The sequence below is a fragment of the Rana temporaria genome, chromosome 9, assembly GCF_905171775.1.
Source record: "Rana temporaria chromosome 9, aRanTem1.1, whole genome shotgun sequence".
Taxonomy (NCBI): Eukaryota; Metazoa; Chordata; class Amphibia; order Anura; family Ranidae; genus Rana; species Rana temporaria.
The window spans coordinates 19,780,486-19,798,966 of NC_053497.1; the positions used below are offsets into that span (position 1 = coordinate 19,780,486).

The following is an 18,481-nucleotide window of genomic DNA, read 5'->3' on the forward strand; positions in this document are numbered from 1 at the left end:
CAAAGAGTTACGCCGGCGTATCAGTAGATACGCCGACGTAACTCGGAATCTAAGCCCGTCGCAAGTTTAAGTGTATTCTCAAACTGAGATACACTTAAACCTAGCTAAGATACGACGACCTGCGCCGTCGTATCTTAGGGTGCAATTTTTCCGCTGGCCGCTTGGTGGCGCTTCCGTTGATTTCGGCGTAGAGTTTGTAAATGACTAGATACGCCGATTTACGAACGTACGCTTCCCCGTCGCAGTAAAGATACGCCGTTTCCGTAAGGCCCCGTACACACGACCGAACATGTCCGCTGAAACTGGTCCGCGGACCAGTTTCAGTGGACATGTTCGGTTGTGTGTACGGCCGACCGGACAATTGTCCGGCGGATCGGACAGGTTTCCAGTGATTCGATGCATGCGTGAAAGCATTGACCTTCCAGGGCCGCGCACGTCGCCGCGTAATCGTCGCGGCGACGGCGCGGCCACGTCACCGCGTATCGTGTCCGCGCGGATTTCTGTTTGATGGTGTGTACAGCGGACTGTCCGATGAAAACGGTCCGGAGGACATCGCACAGTCCGTCCGTGTGTACGAGGCCTTAGAGGTACGCCGGCGTAAATATAAAGCTGCCCCCTAGGTGGAGTAGCCAATGTTAAGTATGGCCGATGTTCCCGCGTCGAAATTTGAAAATTTTACGTCGTTTGCGTAAGTCGTCCGTGAATGGGGCTGGACGTAATTTACGTCACGTCGAAACCAATACGTCCTTGCGGCGTACTTTGGAGCAATGCACACTGGGATATGTCCACGGACGGCACATGCGCCGTTCGTAAAAAACGTCAATCACGTCGGGTCACCAATCATTCACATAAAACACGCCCCTCTCATCCTCATTTGAATTAGGCGCGCTTACGCCGGCCCCATTTACGCTACGCCGCCGTAACTTAGGAGGCAAGTGCTTTGTGAATACAGCACTTGCCTCTCTTGACTTACGGCAGCGTAGCGTAAATACGATACGCTACGCCGCCTCAAAGATGCGCCGATCTACGTGAATCCAGCCCGGTTTCTTTAAAATTTAAGACTGTAAATCATAAAAAACAACTTCTACTCCAGGTACAACAGGAACATTTTGATGTGTTGGCGCTGCCTTAGGATGGGTGTTTGTGCCCGAGTGATTGATTAGCGTCACTTGGCACATGCATGAATATAACCTCCCTATCAGCTAAGCTGCATCCTATTTTATTCGACAATCAATCACTTTTTAAAGTCTCCACTCGGCTGCCTCCGTCTTCTAACTGGTTAACTTCAAACAAACATCATCCTGCTATAAAATGAAAGGCGAAGTAGAGCCGAGCCAAGAGAAAAGAGGTCAGGCTGACCTCAGGAACTGTGCTGTCAGGGCAATGAAATGTGGCCTGTTTGTTACTGACTCCAGTGTGTGTCCATAGAGGAGCGCGAGACAGAAAAAAACAACCCGGCTAATTCCGTACACAAGTATCTCTCCGCAATTATTCCACGCAACAATACATTTGTTTTAGTATTACGGGAGACTTGCGCATGCAGTTAGACTGTTTTGTTGTTGCAGAACCATTTTTTTTAAGCTGTCAGCTTTTATGCCCCGTACACACCATCACTTTATGTGATGAAAAAAAAACGACGTTTTGAAAAACGTCAATTAAAATGACCGTGTGTGGGGGAAAACGTCGTTTTATGTCTTGTGAAAAACGACCAAAAAAAATTGAAGCATGCGTCGATTTTTTGTGCCGTTTTTCAAAACGTCGTTTTTTGTTTTAATTAAAATGATAGTGTGTGGGCAAAACTACGTTTTTAAACCCGCGCATGCTCAGAAGCAAGTTATGAAGCTAGCTTCAATGGAAAAGAGTGGTGAACGTAACCGCGCTTTGCTAGAGCATTTTGGAAAAAAGATGGTGTGTAGGCAACGTCGTTTTTTTTCATCACATAAAGCGATGGTGTGTACGTGCCATTATGCCGCGTACAAACGGTCGTTTTTTGCGATGAAAAAAAAGACTTTTAAAATCATGAAATAAAACGACGTTTTTGAAACTTCATTTTCAAAAACGACGTTGCCTACACACCATCGTTTTTCCAAAATTCTCTAGCAAAGCGCGGTTACGTTCAGCACTCTTTTCCATTGAAGCTCGCTTCATAACTTGCTAGTGGGGATAGTAGTGAGAAGAGTAGCGCCACATTGATGGTGTCAGTGGGGATAAATGGCGCCCCACTTATGGTGTTAGTGGGGAGGAATGATGCTCCATCAATGGTGTCAGTTGGGAAGAATGGTGTCTCATTGATGGCATCAGTGGGGAGGAATAGCGCCCCATCCCAATGGTGTCAGTGGGGAGGAGTGGTTCCCCATCAATGGTGTCAATGGGGAGGAGTGGTGCCCCATCGATGGTGTCAGTGGGGAGGAGTGGTTCCTCATCGATGGTGCCAGTGGGGAGGAGTGGTTCCTCATCGATGGTGTCAGTGGGGAGGAGTGGTTCCCCATCGATGGTGTCATTAAGGAGGAGTGGTTCCCCATCGATGGTGTCAGTGGGGAGGAGTGATTCCTCATCGATGGTGTCAGTGGGGAGGAGTGATTCCTCATCGATGGTGTCAGTGGGGAGGAGTGGTGCCCCATCGATGGTGTCAGTGAGGAGGAGTGATTCCTCATCGATGGTGTCAGTGGGGAGGAGTGATTCCTCATCGATGGTGTCAGTGGGGACAAGTGGTGCCCCATCGATGGTGTCATTAAGGAGGAGTGGTTCCCCATCAATGGTGTCAGTGGGGAGGAGTGGTTCCTCATCGATGGTGTCAGTGGGGAGGAGTGATTCCTCATCGATGGTGTCAGTGGGGAGGAGTGATTCCTCATCGATGGTGTTAGTGGGGAGGAGTGGTGCCCCATCGATGGTGTCAGTGAGGAGGATCGATTCCTCATCGATGGTGTCAGTGGGGAGGAGTGATTCCTCATCGATGGTGTCAGTGGGGAGAAGTGGTGCCCCATCGATGGTGTCATTAAGGAGGAGTGGTTCCCCATCGATGGTGTCAGTGGGGAGGAGTGGTTCCCCATCGATGGTGTCAGTGGGGAGAAGTGGTGCCCCATCGATGGTGTCAGTGGGGAGGAGTGGTTCCCCATCGATGGTGTCAGTGGGGAGGAGTCATGCCCCATCGATGGTGTCAGTGGGAAGAAGTGGTGCCCCATCGATGGTGTCAGTGGGGAGGAGTGGTGCCCCATCGATGGCGTCAGTGGGGAGGAGTGGTTCCTCATCGATGGCGTCAGTGGGGAGGAGTGGTTCCCCATCGATGGCGTCAGTGGGGAGGAGTCATGCCCCATCGATGGAGTCAGTGGGGAGAAGTGGTGCCCCTTCGATGGTGTCGGTAAAAAGACTAGTGCCACATCAGTGATGTCAGTGAGGAGGAATGGTGCCCCATCAATGGTGTCAGTGGAGAGGAATGGTGCCCCAAGGGCCAGATAAAGGCAAGCAAAGGGCCACATCCGGTCCCCGGGCCCCAGTTTGCAGGTCACTGCTTTAGGTGGTAGTTGTAGCCCTCCCTAAAGGGTGATTTTTGGAATCCCTGAAACGCGTTGGCTCTTTGACATTTTAATATAAAAATCTGAATACAATTGTATCTAAAACGTTCTGTTTTTGCCCCACCCCTTCTTGCCCACCCAGCAATAAAACCCAAACTAAAAATAGAGAGGACACATTAATGTTCTCCCACTACACGCCATGGTGTCTGGAGACTTAATAAGGCATATATATTATAAAGTTGGCTAAAAGTCAGAAATGTGTCTCATATAATTGGGACAGGTAGTGCAGCATTTTATTCTGAATCCAAAAACATTTTATTTTAGGACGAACACATTTGGGTACAATACACGTCTATACACTGGTCTGTGTGTGTTTTCAGAGAATGAACATATAATATATATTAGCACACTTACCTCCTAATGTCATGCCGGCCTCATAACATTTCCTCAGACGACACGACGGACAGTTTTTCCTCCGGAATTTGTCGATCGTGCAATCATTACGACTGGCACACAGGTATTTCTGTTTTCCTGGAAGAGAATATGAAGAGGTAAGAGGGGGCGACCATTACCAACAGACATACTGACTATTGCCTATTAATATACTTCTACCCTGTTTCTCCGAAAATAAGCCCTACCCCGAAAATAAGACCTAGCTTGAGTTTCTGGGATGGCTGCAATATAAGCCCTACTCCAAAAATAAGCCCTAGTTAAAGTCCTTGTAAAAACATGTAATCCGTTGTGTAAAAAGATTATATAATGTGCAGTGTGTCTCCCTTTTGTAACTTTTTTTGTGGAAAATACCTTATTTACAGCACTGCTGGGCGCTCACGTGACCCGCCAGGGCTTTTCTCCTCTCCTCCTGGCTGATGTCAGCTGTTTTTTTTTTCAATAAAACTTTATTAAGCCCCTACCCACTGCAGTACTCAGAGTGGGGCTGATGTCATTGGGGATTTTGGCCCCTCCCTCTGCAGTATTTGGAGTAGGGAAGAAGAGCTCCAGCGGCTCACGTGAGCGGCAAGCGGCACTGTAAGTAAGGTATTTTCCACAATAATGTTACACAAGGAGACACTGCACATATTATCTTTTTACAGAACGGATTACATCATTTTATAAGGTCTTTAAACAAAGGTTTTTTTGGGGATTACAGAATTTCACAATGCTGACTCCAGAGCTGACAGGTGGATAAACTTTTTGTACATACCATAAATAAATAAGACATCCCCTGAAAATAAGCCCTAGTGTGTTTTTTGTAGCCAGAATTAATATAAGACCCGGTCTTATTTTCGGGGAAACACGGTATAGTGTTCTCTGCATAAATGATACACTATTAGCTAGATTCAGGTAGCTTTCCGCAAATTTAAGGCGGCGTAGCGTATCGTATTTACGCTACGCCGCCTTAAGTCAGAGAGGCAAGTACTGTATTCTAAAAGTACTTGCCTCCTAACTTAAGGCGGCGTAGCCTAAAGTGAGCGTGCGTAAGGGCGCCTAATTCAAAATAGGCTGAGGGGGCGTGTTTTATGATAATTTTGTTTGACCTGACGTGATTGACGTTTTTTTGGAACGGCGCATGCGCCGTCCGCCTACATTTCCCAGTGTGCATTGCGGCAACGTACGCCGCACGGGCCTATTGATTTCGACGTGGACGTAAATGACGTAAATCCCTATTCACGGACGACTTACGCAAACGACGTAAAATTTTCGAATTTCGAAGCGGGAACGGCGGCCATACTTTAACATTACTATTCCAACTATTTGATGGAATAACTTTAGGCCTGATAAAGCGTTACGTAAACGGCGCATCTGTACTGCTTCGGCCGGGCGTACGTTCGTGAATAGGCGTATCTAGTGATTTACATATTCTACGCCGACCGCAATGGAAGCGCCACCTAGCGGCCAGCCTAAATATTGCACCCTAAGATAGGACGGCGCAAGCCGTCGTATCTTAGATAGGTTTAAGTGTATCTCTGTTTGAGAATACACTTAAACTTAGGTGGGCGCAGATTCCGAGTTAGGTCGGCTTATGTACTGATACACAGACCTAACTCTACCTGAATCTAGCTATATATGGCCAACAGTTTGTGGACACCTGACCACCATACCTACCTACGTGACTGAAAGTATGTGAACTCCATCCCTCCGAATGATGGAGTTCAGATGTTTCCAGTGAAGGGTCCGGTTTAGATATGTGCAGGATGGAAAAAAAATCTGTTTCGTTTTGGATCCGTTCGTTAAGTCAATAATTTTGTTATGTCATATTCGTTATGTTATAATCAGGGGTCAAGTCCTGGGGAAAAAAGTGTGGGAACTCCCACCCAAGATCCACTCCCCCACCAAAAAATAAATAAAATTATACGCTCATATGCATAATTACTAAACCGCATGTTTTTTTTCTTTTTTCGATCCACTGTACCTTAGTAATCCTTTATGTTACTGGCCGCTTCCTGTATATGTGCAGGTATTCCGTCACTTCCATCGATGCCGCAATGTCTCCTGGGAGCCTTTGTCATTGTTCCCAGGAGACATTGCGGAGCTCTGATGCGAGTTATCGCGGGATTTAGAAAGAAGCAAGTTCTGCACTCAGACCTATTTACTACTGCCCTCTGCACTCAGCCTTATATACTACTGACCTCTGCACTCAGCCGTTTATACTACTGACCTCACGCATACTGCATGCAGGGAAAGAAGAGTTATTGGGAGATGAAGTTCTGGGGGCATGACTGTACCATTAGGATCTGAGCTCCCAGCTGCAGCTGCCTCTCCAAGAATATTACACGCTTCTTGATGACGTCTCGGGTAATGGACAGTTCCTGTGACATACTGTACATTTTAGGGACCCATTCATGATGCACTTTGTGCAATAACTTTTTGTGTATTTGGTGTCGGTGTCATTCTAACTGAACGGTTTTACAGCAGTGCATAACGTGCATTGTAGCTCATTTTATTGCAGGATACCGCAGCACAATAGTGTGATTGAACCCTAAGTGGCAGGGGGAAAACTGATAATTTCACAACAGGCTGTTGAACGGTGTTCTCTCCGAAAGCCCACCTACATTGTGACATGGCAGCCACTCGGGTCCGTGTACATTGTCACAGACGGGATGCTTTGCTTGACGGTGTGGCAATTTTTTTTAGTCATCCTACTTGTGATAGGTACAATATTGACACCATCGTAATGTATACATTAAGTATTTTAGATAGGCCGAAATACAGTGATCATGAACAGTACATTCTTTATGGTGCAAAGTATGCTATTACAGGGGAGAGACTTAGGTGACCCTTGAATCTCGGCATTTAGCTGAAATAGCAGGAAGTGGCAGTATTACCTCCTAAATACCTGTAAACTGGCTCCAAACCACCACTGAAAAAGCAATCCACTGTAGACCGATCTTCAGAATGGGAGTAGACCTTGCCGCCTGTGTGAATGAGCCCTTGGAGCCTTTCGCACCATCAAGCTATGGCAACACGCTGTAATGCACATCTGTTCGAAGGTGTGTTGGGATGCCAGTTGGAATGAATGTCTTTGCATCATTCCAATGCATGTAATGTACGTTGCTGAGCATTGCAGTATAGCACAATGTTTGTGTTTGCTTTGGTGTGTGAGAGTACTGTTGCTGTATTTTTTTTTTTCATTTTAACCATTTTCATTTCAGTGAAAACTAAAAAAAATTTAAGGTAATTAATTAGAGTCGTTTTGGACACAAGAACAGGTCTAGAGTAGTTAAGGGTTCCACTTCCAGCTGATTCCGATTGCATGTTATTCCATTCAACTGCCCTTGGTGCCTCTTGTCGGACTTTTCTTTACCTTTTTCTTTACCTTTCACTTCTCTGCTGTTGTTTTTCTATAACTTACCATGTTAGAACAAACCGTCCAGAACACAACCTTGTTCCTCCCTCTTTTTCCACCCTGCCTAATGACCATCTCCACTCTACACACCAACGACCAACTCTACTCTACACGCCAACGACCAACTCTACTCTACACACCAACGACCAACTCTACTCTACACGCCAACGACCAACTCTACTCTACACGCCAATGACCAACTCTACTCTACACACCAACGACCAACTCTACTCTACACGCCAACGACCAACTCTACTCTACACGCCAATGACCAGCTCTACTCTACATGCCAACGACCAGCTCTACTCCACACGCCATCGGCCATCTCTACACGCCAATGACCATCTCTACCCTACACGCCAAAGACCAACTCTACTCTACACGCCAACGACTAATTCTGTCTACACGCCAACGACCATCTCTACACGCCAACAACCATCTCTACTCTACACCCCAACAGCCATCTCTACTCTACACCCCAACAGCCATCTCTACTCTACACCCCAACAGCCATCTCTACTCTACACCCCAACGACCATCTCTACTCTACACCCCAATGACCATCTCTACTCTACACCCCAACGACCAACTCTACTTTACACGCCAATGACCAACTCTACTCTACTCGCCAACGACCATCTCTACTCCACACGCCATCGACCATCTCTACACGCCAATGACCATCTCTACCCTACACGCCAAAGACCAACTCTACTCTACACGCCAACGACTAACTCTAGTCTACACGCCAACGACCATCTCTACTCTTAATACCAACGACCATCTCTACACGCCAACGACCATCTCTACTCTACACCCCAACAGCCATCTCTACTCTACACCTCAACGACCATCTCTACTCTACACCCCAACGACCATCTCTACTCTACACCCCAACGACCAACTCTACTTTACATGCCAATGACCAACTCTACTCTACACACCAATGACCAACTCTACTCTACACGCCAATAACCAACTCTACTCTACACCCCAACAGCCATCTCTACTCTACACCCCAACGACCATCTCTACTCTACACCCCAACGACCATCTCTACTCTACACCCCAACGACCAACTCTACTTTACACGCCAATGACCAACTCTACTCTACACCCCAACGACCATCTCTACTCTACACCCCAACGACCATCTCTACTCTACACCCCAACGACCAACTCTACTTTACACGCCAATGACCAACTCTACTTTACACGCCAATGACCAACTTTACTCTACACGCCAACGACTAACTCTAGTCTACACGCCAACGACCATCTCTACTCTTAATGCCAACGACCATCTCTACTCGTCAATGTCCATCTCTACTCTACACCTCAACGACCATCTCTAGGCTACACGCCAATGGCCATTTCTACTCTACATGCAAATAAACATCTCTCACGCAGGTGATTGCGCCGCAGGCACTGCACTGTGGGGCGGGGTTTCGAGTCTGCAATAAAATCATCCGACAGGCACATGCCCCCCTCGCTCTCCTCCAATGAGAAAAGTTATTTTACTAATAACACTGCCTTTAACATGATCTGTAAATGGGGAAAGTGTCTCATCAGTTGCAGGATTTTTCTCGTCCACTCAGATCATGTAACAAGCCGTGTAATCAGTGAAATATAATTTCTCATTGGAGGAGAGGCAGGAGGGGGGATTTCTCCGTCGTATCATCTTTTGTGCAAATGAGCCTGGAGACCCAAAGCTCTTAATCCCCACAGAGCCGGACAAACAAGCAGCAGGAAAAGAACAGGCAGCCCTGCAGTGAAGATTTCTACAGAATCTTTTAGTCTGCGGATCGTAGGACATACTTCATCACAGGTAAGTAATGTAACAAAAGTTGTAAGAGAAAAAAACGTTTTTTTCCCCGCTTTATTAAAAATCAACCAAAAAACATTCTAAAGAGGAACTCCGGGATAAGCAGATCATTGTCTAACTCCATTCATCATGTGTACTCCTCCTTGAATCTCGATGTACTTTGTGTATTTCTTACAGATTTGTGTATTAATCCATTGTGAGAATTTCTTCCTGATATAAAGACCGCTCATTGCTGCTCTCTCCTTGCAGGATGACTGGTCTTGTCTCCTCCCCTCCTGTAGTTTTCTGTAGTGGGTGGGGTCTACTGGGCCCCTCCCACAACTCTGCTCTCTTCACTACAGCACAGTGATGATATCATGACTACTTTTACAAGCTAATATCTGCATTGGCAACGGCAGCTTTACATCCTTCTGTGGCTGTTGAGAAGTGTATTTAAAGCCTAAGCTCAGCTAAAACCAAAAACCTAAAAATCAGCAAAAGGGACATGGCTTACAGTTTGCCATTTTTCCAAGATCCTCTGGAGGCAATCTAGGAAGGCAAAATTAAAGCCAAACTCCAGGGTAAAACACCTTTCATCTAAAGCCTAAATTTAGCTAAAACCAAAAACATAAAAATTAGCACAAGGGACATAGCCTACAGTTAGTATAATGTGTCCCTTGTGCTGATTTTTCTTTTAGGAGAAATCTTCCCCTGTCTTACCCAGGGCTTTTTTTCTCAAACAATAGATGTTGGAACTCAACCACGACCCCCCAAAACCCCTCCACCTACACACACCCTCCAAATCACATCAAACAGTGGGTGTGGTCAGTCAAATTTCACAAACAGTGGGAGGGTCATAAAGGGGCATTAAATACCAGGATTGCATTACATACAGAGTGCAGAGTTCAGGGGGGTTACACACAGAGTGCAGAGTTGTGACTTTTAAACACAGAAACCGGACTTCTGTGTTTACACGTGATTGCGGTGAGCAGGCCAGCACCACCCCCCCAAGGTTCTGAGGCAGAGGTGGTGGAACTGAGATTCAAGTTCCCCCTGAAAAAATGCCCTGGTCCTACCCCATCCCCATGGGTGGATGACTAAGGCCTCGTACACACGATCGGTTAACCAGAGGACAACGGTCTGAAGGACCATTTTCATCGGTCAAAACCGATCGTGTGTGGGCCCCATAGGTTATTTAAACATAGGTTAAAAAAAAGCCAACTTGCTTTAAAATTTAACCAATGGATTTGCAACCGATGGGTCAAAACCGATCGTTAGTGCGCACGACCATCGGTTAAAAATCCACGCATGCTCAGAATCAAGTCGACGCATGCATGGAAGCATTGAACTTCGTTTTTTCAGCACGTCGTTGTGTTTTACGTCACCGCGTTCTGACACGATCGTTTTTTTAACCGGTGGTGTGTAGGCGCGACGGACCATCAGTCAGCTTCATCGGTTAACCTATGACAATGGTCCTTCAGACCGTTCTAATCGGATGGACTGATCGTGTGTATAGGGCTTTAGAGCTCCACATCCTCCATTCAGAGATTCTGTTCCATTCAGAGTTGTAGTATGGCTTCCATGTATGGCTGATGTGGCAGGAAAGGTCAGGCATAGTCAAGCCAAGACCACATAACAGCCCTTTAGTTTGTGTGTGTGTGTGTGGGGGGGGGGGGGGGTGTAGGACAGAGGACCATTTTTCCTAAAAGAAGAATCAGAACAAGGGACGCATTGTACCCAGGGCCGGATTTGCTCTCCCTGCCGCCCCAAGGCCAGGTTCCGAAATGCACCCCCTCCCTGCCAACCGAACCCCCCCCCCCCAAATCAACGGAGAATTGGCGGCACGGTTAGTTCATTTTTTTTGAAACTTTTTTATCACTTTTCTTTCTGTAGCTTGTCGCTTACTTTTTTTACATTTTTGTATAATTTTCTTATAATTTTCCTTATTATTTTTCTTATTCTTTACATTTTTATTTTATTAATTTAATTATTATTTCTTATTATTTATTTATTTTTTCACTTAACTTTTTTGCTGTCACACACACAGGAGAAAACAATTCCCTGTGTGATAGCAATTGGAGGTGACATGTTCTCTTTATTGACCCTGTCACCTCCAAAACAGGAGTCCTAGCACTGTGCTAGAACTCCTGTCACAGCTGAGATGGGAAGAGCACAGCTCTCCCCTCTCACTGTGTACATCGGCAGCAGGGACAGGAGACAGACTCGGTGGCCGGGGGGAGGACGGAGTCCCGAAGACTGAGCCAGCAAAGAGAGGTATGTGGGGTGGGGGGAGAGGGGAGAACGGACGGGAGCACACATTTTACAAGTGATTTCGGTGACATCGCCGCAATCACTTGTTAACGAGCGAGCGGATTCCCCTATAACTTACCGCCCTTAACTGTATGTTCCGGGCGTCGGGGGACTCCATGCCACTGCCGCCCTTGGCGCCCTGCCGCCCCAAGGCCTGGCCTCAGTGGCCTTGTGGGAAATCCGGGCCTGATTGCACCAGAGGTAAGTTATGTACCCTTGCGCTGATTTTTATGTTTTTGATGTTGGCTAAACTTATCCTTTAAATGAGCATTTTTGTGCCTGGAGTTTGGCCTTAACTTTGCCTTCCCAATCGCGGATCTTGGCAAACTGGCTGACTTTTTTCCCCGAAATCTCCTGACTTTGAAAACCCTCCACGTCGCTCAATCCTACTACTAAATCAACTCAACTCCGCCGTAAGTTTGAATAGAGACCGCCGTGTTCTCTCCGCAGCTCACCGAGTCTACAAACCTCAAAAGGCTTTATTGAGAGGTGTTAATACCTCAGTGGCGATGGCGGCGTGATTATGAATTGTGGCAATTTGGTCACTTATGAACAGTAATGCGCTTCCTGGCCAATAAAAGTACTCGAATGAAATTCTAACAGGTAATTACCCCTGATTAAGAGTCAATGACGGTTCACTTTTTTCATACACAAGCAGGCTTCGAAAACGCATGCAAATAAAACAGCAAGAGAAGCTCGTAATTTCTTTCCGAAGCCCTTTCCCGAGGATCTGATTTCAAACGGGTTGCCAGCTTGGAGATACAGCTCCCCCAGAGCCTGGCCCCAGAGACGTACGGAAACCTGGCCAGGTCAATATTTATGCGGCGCAGAAATCGTCCAGAATTTTTGCTCTGATTACCGAATTGGCAAAACCAAATATCTAGGAGGAAAAAAATGCTTTGCGAACTTTTTAAATATTGCATAAAGAAAGGTAGACAGAAATCAAGTCTACGGGCAAGCTGACAAAAGAATTTCCTCCACGACTTTTTTTTTTTTTTGACAGATTTCAATTGCCGTTGACTTTGCTTCCAAAAAAAGTGGACTTGTCAAATGTACGTAAGAAAAATCGCGTTGGCGTCTGAAAGCAATCCTTATCTCTAAAGCTGTGCCCTCTTTATCCAGGTTACATGTCATTTCAAATAGGTAGACTCTCATCCTGCTGTCACTTCACCGGACTGGATGACAATGGGAATAACCGGCAGACAGACAAAAATCAGTAAAAAAAACCAAAAAAACAGTAAAACCTTGGTTTGAGAGCGTTTTGCAAGACAAGCTATTTTTTTTTTTTTTTATAAATTTTGATTTGATATACAAGTAGCGTCATCTTACAACGGAGTATAAAAGAGAGGCGCCTCTAAGTGTAGCAATATGGTTACATTTAATGAAGGTACAACATTTAGCAACTCAAATATTTGTATGTGACTGGCTTTATTCCAGGACAAACTAATCTAGTCACGATTAATAGTTGTACTAATTATGTTTGTCCCAAAGACAGGAATTTGCATTAATTATCTTTCTGACATGCTGCAATTTACAACTACTGTCATTTTTTTTTTTTTAAAGCTTTACCTTCTATTATTAACTGCTTGCCGACCAGCCGCCGCAGCTATACGGCGGCAGGTCGGCTCTGCTGGGCGGGAGCACGTAGCTATACGTCACCTCGCCCATCGGCTAATAGGGGCGCATGCTGCCAGAGGCACGCACGCGTGCCCCCGACTTCTGTGCCCGGCGGGCGCGATTGCCGCCGGGCACACGCGATCGCTCGTGGCAGAGCGAGGACCGGGAGCTGTGTGTGTAAACACACAGCTCCCGGTCCTGTCAGGGGGAGAAATGCCTGACCGCGATCAGTCATTTCCCCTAGTGAGGCCACCCCCCCTACAGTTAGAACACACCCAGGGAACATACCTAACCCCTTCCCCGCCCCCTAGTGTTAACCCTTCCCTGCCAGTGGCATTTTTTTAGTAATCCAATGCATTTTTATAGCACTGATCGCTATAAAAATGCCAATGGTCCCAAAAATGTGTCCGAAGTGTCCGCCATAATGTCGCACTACCAAAAAAAAAATCGCTGATCGCCGCCATTACTAGTAAATAAAAAAATATTAATAAAAATGCCATAAAACTACCCCCTATTTTGTAAACGCTATAACTTTTGCGCAAACCAATCAATAAATGCTTATTGCAATGGGAGCTGCGGTGGCTCAACGCGATTGGCACTGCTCTGACAAGCCATTCACCTCTGCAGCTAGGGGTTCAGATCCCGGTCTCGGCTACATGTGAATTACGTTTGGTGGTCTCAGCCCGGCTCCCGGTGGGTGTGCTATGCGAGGTAAGCCTGCGCTTAGTACGCCCACCCCCCTCCCACAAAAACCACCACACTTACACGCACTCGAAATTGGGTTAACATGCACGCACTTTGACCACGCGGTCTCTAAAAAGAGAGGCGAAGGACTAACGTAGCTGGTTGAGCGGGGAAATCCTCTCACTCCCTTATAGGGAGTCCCTCTGCCCCGTTGGGCTACAAAGCGGAGCAGGTAGGGCGGGTTGTGTGGGAGGACCCCCTCACGCACCCGCCATTGCCACCCGGGGCATGGAGAAAGGTGGCAGATTGCCTCTGGGGGAGGCCTACCTACTCCCGACTCCTGCAGTCCGGCTCCTCTCTCGAGTACACGCACAAAATACACTTTAAAAATAAATAAATAAATAAAAACCGCTTATTGCGATTTTTTTGTTTATGAAAAATATGTAGAATACGTATCGTCCTTTTTCAAAATTGTCGCTCTATTTTTGTTTATAGCGCAAAAACTAAAAACCGCAGAGGTGATCAAATACCATAAAAAAAAAGCTCTATTTGTGGGAGAAAAAGAACGCCAATTTTGTTTGGGAGCCACGTCGCACGAACGCGCAATTGTTAGTTAAAGCGACGCAGTGCCGAATCGCAAAAAGTGCTCTGGTCTTTGACCAGCAATATGGTCCGAGGGTTAAGTGGTTAAAAAGGTGTCCTTGAGCTCCAGTCCAGTAAATCTACTAGGCTAGTGTTTCTCCACCACAATTCCGTGGAACCCTAGGTTTCATTCCGAGGATCCCAGGAGTTTCTTGAGCAGCGAGCAATATTGGATTCAATGACCACCATTGCTAGAGGGCATTTCTACATTGATCACCAATGCAGGGGGTCACTGCTACGCCAACCACCAATGCAGGGTTTCACTTTGACACTGACCACCAATGCAGGGAATGAAGTCTACACTGGCCACCAATGCAGGGGGTCACTTCAACACTGACCTCCAATGTAGGGGGTCACTGCTACGCCAACCACCAATGCAGGGGGTCACTTCGACACTGACCACCAATGCAGGGAATGAAGTCTACACTGACCACCAATGCAGGGAATGAAGTCTACACTGACCACCAATGCAGGGGGTCACTTCAACACTGACCTCCAATGTAGGGGGTCACATCTACACTGTGATGTGATGTAATGATGCGCTAAAACCAACCCTATATGTTGTACAGTGATAAAAAAGTGAATAGTATGAACCTGAATAGGTATTTACATCAACTGTGACAAACCCAAAAAATGTGATAAAAGCAACAATATGCAAATCACAGTCCATTCATCTGAACTGGGTAGGAAGTGATGGTAGTCTCCTGTGATACTGAATTCCTTCCACCCTGCTTCACCCAACCACTTGCATACGACACTTCCTTAACCAAAAGGACGGCTCATGTGGAAGAAATAAACGACAAAACAAGACTTCATTGGCGCAATATGAAGCGCCAAGTAGAGAAAAGAACACGACAGCGATACGATCGCACCCACGAATCCTCTGGACAAAACAGACGTGCAGCCTCGCTCAGTGTAACGATCTCCTCATGCGGTGTACGACACCTTTGATTGCGGCACTCGGCTCCTCCCCCTACACGTTATGTCACACGTCACGTGACTTAATCATGGGTAGCCATGATTGTAGGGCAGACATCTACACTGACCACCAATGCAGGGGGGCACGTCTACACTGACCACCAATGCAGGGAGGCACGTCTACACTGACCACCAATGCAGGGGGGCACGTCTACACTGACCACCAATGCAGGGGGGCATGTCTACACTGACCACCAATGCAGGGGGGCACGTCTACACTGACCACCAATGCAGGGGGGCACGTCTACACTAACCACCAATGCAGGGGGGCACGTCTTCACTGACCACCAATGCAGGGGGGCACGTCTACACTGACCACCAATGCAGGGGGGCACGTCTACACTGACCACCAATGCAGGGGGGCACGTCTACACTGACCACCAATGCAGGGGGACACGTCTACACTGACCACCAATGCAGGGGGGCACGTCTACACTGACCACCAATGCAAGGGGGCACGTCTACACTGACCACCAATGCAGGGGGCACGTCTACACTGCCCATCCATGTTAGAGGACAACATTATTTTTACTGTCAGCCTTTTCTTCTCTGCAGGTATGCATTTTAAGAATATTACTGAAAATAATTTTGTAGAAGGTAGGTAACAAAATGATCTGCCCTGGGTATCTAACACCCTTGTTATGCCACATTAATTTAATTTTATATAAACTCTCTTCAACTCATTGGTTTTGTTAAATTACATTAAGCTGTAGCCATTCTTTTTAAGCAGGGGTTCCCCTTCAAAAACTATTTCAAGGATTACTCGTGGGTATAAAAGGTTGAGAAAGCATGGTCCTCCAACTACCAACTGAGTAAAAAAAAAAATGGGGTAGATTCAGGAAGCAATTACGCCTGCGTATCCATAGATACGCAGCGTAATTGCTAAGTAACGCCGGCGTATCAACTTTCTGTATTCAGAAAGCTCGATACGCCGACTGTAGCCTAAGATACCACTGGCATAAGGCTCTTATGCCGTCGTATCTTAGGCTGCATTCTGACGCTGGCCGCTAGGTGCCATTCCCGTAGTTGTGAGCGTAGAGTATGCAAATTGCATACTCACGCCGATTCACAAACTTACGAGTGCCCGGCGGTCGTGTTTTAAGTCGTTTGCGTTCGTCGCTTTCGTCGTAAGGCTGCTCCTGCTATTAGGAGGTGCAGCCAATGGTAAGTATAGACGTCGTTCCCGCGTCGCAATTTTCGAAATTTACATCGTTTGCGTAAGTGGATCGTGAATGGCGCTGGACGTCGAAGCAAATGACGTCCTTGCGACGTCATTTACCGCAATGCACGTCGGGAAATTTTCCCGACGGAGCATGCGCAGTACGTTCGGCGCGGGAACGCGCCTAATTTAAATGATCCACGCCCCCTACGGGATCATTTAAATTACGCGCGCTTACGCCGGCCCCTTTTACGAAACGCCGCCGCAAATTACGGAGCAAATGCTTTGTGAATGAAGCGTAGCTCCAGTAATTTACGGAGGCGTAGCGTAAAAACGGTACGCTGCGCCGCCGTAGCAGTGCGCGCCCCTACCTGAATCTACCCCATTGTATCCTTAGAGTATATATAGATATATATATATATATATGCAGATTAAAAGCTATTTTTGTACGACCCATATCTCATGATTCTCATGCCGAGTACACACGATCGGAAATTCCGACAAGAAAACCGTGGATTTTTTTCCGACTGAATTTTGACTCAAACTTGTGTTGTGTTTTTATACATTTTGATTTGATATACAAGTAGCGTCATCTCACAACTGAGTATAAAAGAGAAGAGAGGCGCCTCTAAGTGTAGCAATATGGTTACATTTAATGAAGGTACAACATTTAGCAACTCACATATTTGTATGTGACTGGCTTTATTCCAGGACAAACCAATCTAGTCACGATTAATACTTGTACTAATTATGTTTGTCCCAAAGACAGGAATTTGCATTATTATGTTTCTGGCATGCTGCAATTTACAACTACTGTCATTTTTTTTTTTATAAAAGCTTTACCTTCTATTATTAAAAAGGTGTCCTTGAGCTCCAGTCCAGTAAATCTACTAGGCTAGTGTTTCTCCACCAGAATTCCGTGGAGTTTCTTGAGCAGCGAGCAATAGTGGATTCAATGACCACCATTGCTAGAGGGCACTTCTACATTGATTACCAATGCAGGGGGTCACTGCTACGCCAACCACCAATGCAGGGGGTCACTTCGACACTGACCACCAATGCAGGGAGTCACGTTTACACTGGCCACCAATGCAGGGGGTCACTTCTACGTTGGCCACCAAAACATGGAGTCACTTTTACGCCGACCACCAATGCAGGGGGTCACTTCAACACTGACCTCCAATGTAGGGGGTCACATCTACACTGTGATGTGATGTAATGATGCGCTAAAATCAACCCTATATGTTGTACAGTGATAAAAAAAGTGAATAGTATGAACCTGAATAGGTATTTACATCAACTGTGACAAACCCAAAAAATGTGATAAAAGCAACAATATGCAAATCACAGTCCATTCATCTGAACTGGGTAGGAAGTGATGGTAGTCTCCTGTGATACTGAATTCCTTCCACCCTGCTTCCCCCAACCACTTGCATACGACACTTCCTTAACCAAAATGGCGGCTCATGTGGAAGAAATAAACGACAAAACAAGGCTTCGTTGCGCAATATGAAGCGCCAAGTAGAGAAAAGAACACGACAGCGATACGATGGCAATCACGAATCCTCTGGACAAAACAGACGTGCAGCCACGCTCAGTGTAACGATCTCCTCATGCGGTGTACGGCACCTTCGATCGTGGCACACGGCTCCTCCCCTTACACGTTGCGTCACGTGACTTAATCATGGATAGCCATGATTGTAGGGCAGACATCTACACTGACCACCAATGCAGGGGGGGCACGTCTACACTGGCCACCAATGCAGGGGGGCACGTCTACACTGACCACCAATGCAGGGGGGCACGTCTACACTGACCACCAATGCAGGGGGGCCTTTCTTCTCTGCAGGTATGATTTTTAAGAAAATTACTGAAAATAATTTTGTAGAAGGTAGATTACAAAATGATCTGCCCTGGGTATCTAACAC

At 46.6% G+C, this 18,481-nt stretch overlaps 1 protein-coding gene across 1 annotated transcript in view; it reads right to left on the bottom strand.

Annotated features, from left to right (window-relative positions):
- Positions 1-18,481, bottom strand: part of AR (androgen receptor) — a 383,424-nt gene that overhangs the window by 71,717 nt on the left and 293,226 nt on the right. Inside the window, exon 3 of the mRNA XM_040322905.1 lies at positions 3,927-4,043. Within this exon, the coding sequence (XP_040178839.1) occupies positions 3,927-4,043 (117 nt within the window). The remainder of the gene's footprint in view (positions 1-3,926; positions 4,044-18,481) is intronic.